The sequence below is a fragment of the Limulus polyphemus genome, unplaced genomic scaffold (assembly GCF_000517525.1).
Source record: "Limulus polyphemus unplaced genomic scaffold, Limulus_polyphemus-2.1.2 Scaffold9227, whole genome shotgun sequence".
Lineage (NCBI taxonomy): Eukaryota > Metazoa > Arthropoda > Merostomata > Xiphosura > Limulidae > Limulus > Limulus polyphemus.
The window spans coordinates 14544-21292 of NW_013674837.1; the positions used below are offsets into that span (position 1 = coordinate 14544).

General features: G+C 29.6%; 1 protein-coding gene across 1 annotated transcript in view; it reads right to left on the bottom strand.

The window, feature by feature from the left end:
• LOC106475820 (regulation of nuclear pre-mRNA domain-containing protein 1A-like) overlaps positions 1-6247 on the bottom strand; it is a gene marked incomplete at its 3' end in the record, with an annotated part of 20140 nt that extends 13893 nt beyond the window's left edge. The window contains exons 1-2 of the mRNA XM_022379842.1: positions 6122-6247; positions 2802-3152 (exon numbers count right to left, since the gene is read on the bottom strand). Coding sequence (XP_022235550.1) covers positions 2802-2955 — 154 coding nt within the window. The remainder of the gene's footprint in view (positions 1-2801; positions 3153-6121) is intronic.
• Positions 6248-6749: the final 502 nt, after the last annotated feature.

Below are 6749 nucleotides of genomic sequence, written 5' to 3' on the forward strand. Positions count from 1 at the left end.
TAATTACTGAAAATAACAGATAAAATATACAGTTTTTTTCTTAAGAAAAGTTTGATAGCAATATGAACATTATAAAGATTTCGCATATAAAATTTCAAAATTTTCTGATGCATAAAAGTATTTTTAATATTAACATGAAAATTACTTTGCATAATAGATAGGCATGATGTGAAAAGAAAAAAAGGCATGAGAGAAACATTGGTTTACTAACCTGACGACTTAATAAAAAAAATTGATATTTTGCATATGAAAGCATTCTAATGTTTACTGATAATCTGCAAAATTTCGTTAACATTCGCTTACTAATTTAATAGTTATAGCATGAAAACTATAACAAGCACAAAATTTTATGTTTATTAAATTCTACCTATGGGACCTTTGAAAAATCTCACTGGGACTCTTGAAAAATAAAAGTTGAGAATCCAGGACCCTAGTGAGAACCATACTTGTTTTGTAATTAAGCCTAAAGTAAAGACAGTACAATAACCTACCCTTGGTCCAAGTGCATAAAACGTTTCATGAAAGAAAAAATATCAATTCTAAATCTAAATCAATGAGTATATTAAGCATTCAATATAAACACCATAGTTGACCTTTCAACAATATCAGGTAATAGTTTTGTTGCTAAGCAACAATGTAAATTATAGACTATTACCAAATAAAGAGCGTCACACAAAGACAGAAACTGCTTATCATATATAATAATTCAGTTGTACAGTTATAAATTAGAATACAACGTAATGTAAAAACAGAAATAGAAAAGAGTAAATTTTACACTTTATTTAAATTTGAGTAACCAGACAATTTTGGCAGTTGGTGCTGCCAGACAGTTGCCTTCCCTCGAATCAGCAGATCAAAGTTAATAACAGTGGCATGTAGCCTTAGTAGCTTTGCAATAACAAAAGACAGGGCAATCAAGTTTAGAAGCAATGGGAATCAAACCCAAGACCCTCAAATCGTAAATATACATACACACATATTAAACACCCTCTCAGTTTACAGCAGCATTAATGTAAACAACGATTTTATATTTCTTTATCAGTTCATATATATTGTATTCTACATGCTGCACTGTAAAATCCTAATGACTAAATATTAAAAATAACATATAAAAAATTGCCATATACATGACAATACATATACATTCCTGACAAAATGGAGCTGCCAATGGCACTTTATTGATTATGTTCACTGTTAAGTAACAGCAAAATCCTAAAAGTTAAATTCTACTTTTTTTTGCATTTTATGGGATAGGGAGGGGGGGAGTACATTTTTAATTAGTAGTAGAAGATTTTTATAACATCTTGCCCCTTAGATAATTTTTTTAAACACTTCACACAGACCTGGGAAAGATAGTAGAAGCAATGCTAGATATCAGAAAAGATAGGTCGTTGAAAATTAGTATTTTCGCCATCTGCTCAACCATACAAGTAAGTACGTCTACATGATGAAGAAAAACGTGTACAATAAATATATACAAAAATACATCAGTAACAGATATGTATAAAAATGTATACACATTTTTATTATTTATTAGACAAATACAAAGCTTTCACACAGAATTTGAAGCTTATCTCCAGAATTCAAACTATAGATTATGTCTAAATCCCATCATTATTACTTCAAAATTAACTTATTCATTAAAGAAGTGAAAAAAACCAAAAAAACTGTCATACATGAAATTTGACCAAAATTACAGGATTTATATGACCTTTGTAGACATGTTTTTAATGATTAATAATTAGCTTAAAAAGTACAATAAAATGTTCTTATACAAATCATGAAACAATCTAAAAAATTTTAATTGTATTAACTTTTAAACTTATGAAATAAAGCAGAAATAATGAATGAAGTTTGTATTTCTACAGACAGATATTTTAAGAACTTTTCATACTTATAATAAATAAAGAACTAATATACTTTAACCTTCTTAAAATATTAAACTGATAGCAAAAATTTTCAAGTTTACTCAATAAAAGAATACATATAGTAAAGGCATGCAAGTACAAACTTTTTTTAACATTTACTCAACATATTTAATGTTCTAACACTTGTTTTGCATAGAAATGAACTCGGGGGAGGGGTACCATTGACATTATCCAGTAACGGCAATTGTACCTGTAAAATCCAGAGTATAGAAAATCCTGATTATCCTGTTTTATATTTAATGGCGAGTGTAAAACAAAAATCTGATACTTCCAAATCTGCACATGAATACCTATTTTAATATTATATTTTTCTTTCAACAAATATTCATTGCATGTACATTTTATTCACTGGTGAATGTTCCAAACATTTTTTTTTATTTTAGCTACAATGCTTCGCACTGTAAATATTGTCTTATTTGTAGCTATAACATTCTGATGAGTAAAACTCAGTACTGTCTGCCTTATTACATTACATACTAAACTACTTGACACATACATGGTTATATTAGATAGAGCTGAGCAATTAGCAGAATTTGATGGTTAGAATAATTGAAAACAATAATAACCAAGAACAATAATTTCAATTGGTTGATTATTTTTGTGATATTATTCAATCTAATCATAATTATGATTAACTGATTATCTTACACGACACTAACTGAAGCTCATAGGTAACTGGCTATACCAATTAATCGACTCGATCATCCTGCTCTAATAAAGGGGATCAACAGGGCTGACACCAAGGATGGAGATCCAAATAGAAATTTCTGTAAGCTAGGTTAACATATGTATGAAAATTACATTGTAGGGACCAGGTGAGGTCAACCTTCTTTGCCTCTCCCCAGTTTTTGGTAAAATGACACTCCTGTTTACCTTTCTTAAGAACTTTCATCCACATTTCCACAATCTTCTTATGGTGAACTTTATGATGCAGGATCCACAAGGACAGAGACTGTATTCCATCTTGAGTATTAGTCACACTCTGGAATTTCTTTTCCAAATTATTTTCATTCAATGTTGATGCCATTTCTATATCATACAACAGATGGTATTCAACAACAAATGTCAACAAATTTATTTTGCCAGAACACAAACTGTGTCTATTAAAACTTTATAAATTGACACGGAAAGCGAATTTCCTCCATTGTTTCCTCTTGTATGACAGTCAGGTTTCCTTCGTGACACCAGTTCTACATATCATACCAAGGTGTTTAAAATATGGACCTAAAATAAAAAGAAAATTGAAAAAAAATATATTGTAGCTACATGAACAATGTATACTGAACATACAAACAGCAACAATTTAGAAAAATTGATTATTCTATTATTTTGAAATTCAATGTATATAATAAACGTTTGCTAAATTACTACTCTGGACAAGTATTACCTTTTTTCTTTTGTCTACAATTTCATCATGATATCTACAACAATATACATCTAGAGTGAACATTCCAAGATCACTCTTATATAATGAAGCTTCATTTCAAATTAATAATTAAAAACATGTTTATCATTATCAGTGATTATTCAGATGAAAACATCTCTGCCTTAATTCAGTCTTATTCAAGAGCTAAATTAAGAATATATGTCTAACATGAATTTAAATATTTAAAAAAAAAAATAAAACTGCATAAATCATTGTGTTAAAAACTTGAATATACATGTTGCATTCTCTATTTTTAGTTATCACATTTTAAAATTAAAAACAATATGATCAGCAATTTTCAAATGTTAAATAACACTTGAATCTAAGGATCATTATACAGATGCTGAGTACATTCTGTTAAAACAAATCTGGAGCTTCATCATATCATTACAGTCCATGTAAACATGTACAACAATGTTCTGTCTTAACAATAGCCCTGCAGTGTAATTTTCACTGCAAAAGGCTCAACTGTAAAAATATACTGTCCAAAGCACACCAGACCTCCCTACTTGCTTTCCATAATCCATCTAATGTATAAAGGCAAGAGTTTTCCAGCATCTGTTTGAACAGTCCAACATACAGATATCCTTAGTTAACCATTGCTTCACTGGTATGCCATGTAAGGAATAACATATTACCCATTTCATTCTTCAGCTGCTTAAGGTATGAAACCTTTTATCAGATATATCATGAAAGCAACTCGAACTTTTGTATATATGACTTATGTTACTTTTCCAGAAGGAGATCCTTCTTGATTATGTTGTGTACTTTTGCCTGGGGCACATGGATGGCTTTTGCCATTGACCTTTATATCTGTATATTCTCACCTGTCACAAGACACCACACTTGGTTTGCCACTGCTGAGATATGACTTTTTGCAGTTATATTTCTGAATGGTCCAGGAATCCCAAATTGATCCATACTTCCTTGTTTTCCAATTCCATTAACAAAAAGAAAATACCCCCATTTTGAAGACTTAAATCATTTAAATCCTGATGTGAAGACATCTTTCTGGTCTTAGTGTATGATGATTTTGGAAAGAACTGTTACGTACGTTTTCTAACATCAACCACTTTTTGATGGCATCACACCACACAAGACACCACACTTAGTTTGCCACTGCAGGGATATGACATTTTGCAGGTATATTTCTGAATGGTCCTAAAACCCCAAATTAATCCATACTTCCTTGTTTTCCAATGCCATTAACAACAAGAAAATATCCTTAGTGTATGATGGTTTTGGAAAGGGCTATTATGCACATTTTCTAAAATCAACCAATTTTTGATGGCATCACACTGCCTACAAAATGTTAACCAATGTCAAAATGTAATTCTGATACATGCCATTCCATTGTAGCTTTATATGCTGATTTGCATATTCATAATTGTTTTAACATAATGTACTCAAGCCTTGTAAACAGATCATACTCATGACTACTTCAGTGTTGACCATTTATTTCAATTGTCATGGGGAAGAGAATTACAGTTAGCAATTTTTAAATTTTGAAACTGTAATATTTTCAGCCCCCTTACGTAAGTTACACATTTCAAGCAACTTGTTTTCAGAATATCTCAATACTGAAAGTACTTGCAAATAACTTTACTTATAATTAACAATGAACAAGACAAATTGTACATATGGGTTTCTGTAACCTTAATTTCATAAATCATAACTTTCTCAATCATTCATTTGTGAGCAAATCTCTCTTTAAAAAAATGCTATAATCATAACATTCATATCCCTACTCAGTCTATTTGTTTAACACCTTTCATTTTTATCACATTTTTACATGCATTTAAAAAGTTTTTCATAACTTCTGCCATTAATTTATATGCTCTCCATAACATTTTGATCTTTAGCATATGATAAGCAAACATACATGTAGATTTCCTGTATATTCTATTACATACATGTAGATTTCCTGTATATTCTATTACATACATGTAGATTTCCTGTATATTCTATTACATAAATGTTCATACTTCCAAGTAAAATCAATTATATACCCAATATTTTAGAATTTTTTCATTCTCCATACTCTCAGCCAGTTACTTGTTCTGACTTAGATATGCTTTCTTAATTAACACTAGACCTTCAGCACTTTTCTCATAAAAGCAACATGATTTTTCTATGAACTTTTTTACTCTTATAACATTATTAAGCTGCTTTTTCTTTCTCCCTACTCTTTCACAATAAGACTACGAACAAATTTAAGTCACAACTATACAAATAAATACAAACAAGGAAAACAAACTTGAAGTTGAACTTTCAGGATTATTGTAGAAGTCACAAATTAGACCAAGAGAGGAATACAAGCTATTATTTATTTACGACCTAATTTACTGAACTACGTGTATTATTAATCAGACTTGTGTAAATAAAATTTCATTTCAAAGATAAATTGGATTAAAAATTTCATCACACAGTCTAAATGTATTTAATATTAATAATGTCATAAAACTTTAAAAATACTCGTATGTCTACTACTAATAGTAATAATAGTAGTAGTAATATTAACGCCAGTTAACAGTGCAACTAAGTAGTTATTTATGACTATCAAGTTATCATCACATTTATTAATATTATTAACGCTATACACTATAGAGTGTAGTTTAACTTTAAGGTGAACGATAGCATAGGCATAGCCATAACGTAAGTATGGCGGCTTCAAACTCAGGCAGAAACTAGTACATAACTTAAGTAGTTTGCAACATTACCATTCCAAAACTCCATAAAAATTGCTATGTGAAGAACTCGGTGATACCTGATTTCCAAATAAACAAGTGGTTTTATATTCACTAGTGACAGAAGAAAGTAATTTTGCAAAACTAGTTAATGACACACAAACAGTGCTACTCCGTGCACTGTGAGAACAAGCGACTTCTCTCCTTGTTACTCCTTTCGATAGGATAAAAAAATATGTATATAAATATATAATATATACATACAAAACTTCATATGTTTAAAACTGTACTTTAAAAACGATAAGTTTAGAAAATATATACATTATATAAAATATGCTAAAGACATACTTTACAAAAATAATAACTTAAAAAGCCGACAGTTAAAGACAAGATACAAACAAATAATATACAACCATGTATTATTGCGGAAAGACATATTAAGATACAAAATATATTTTTGTACATGAAAAAATTGATTACGCATTGGGTAAAAGTATTTGAAATAAAATTAAAGATAGTATTACCCGTTGGGATGCCATAGAAAAAAAATTAATGGCAGTAAATATATATATATATTCTTTTCTTGAACTAGAACGATGATTACACGGACACTGTGTTGCTTTAAATAGAATTAACAATGTCCGTTAAAAACGGATTAATAACAAAAATTTCTGATGCCAATCTTGTTCTGTTGTGACCCTACATTGT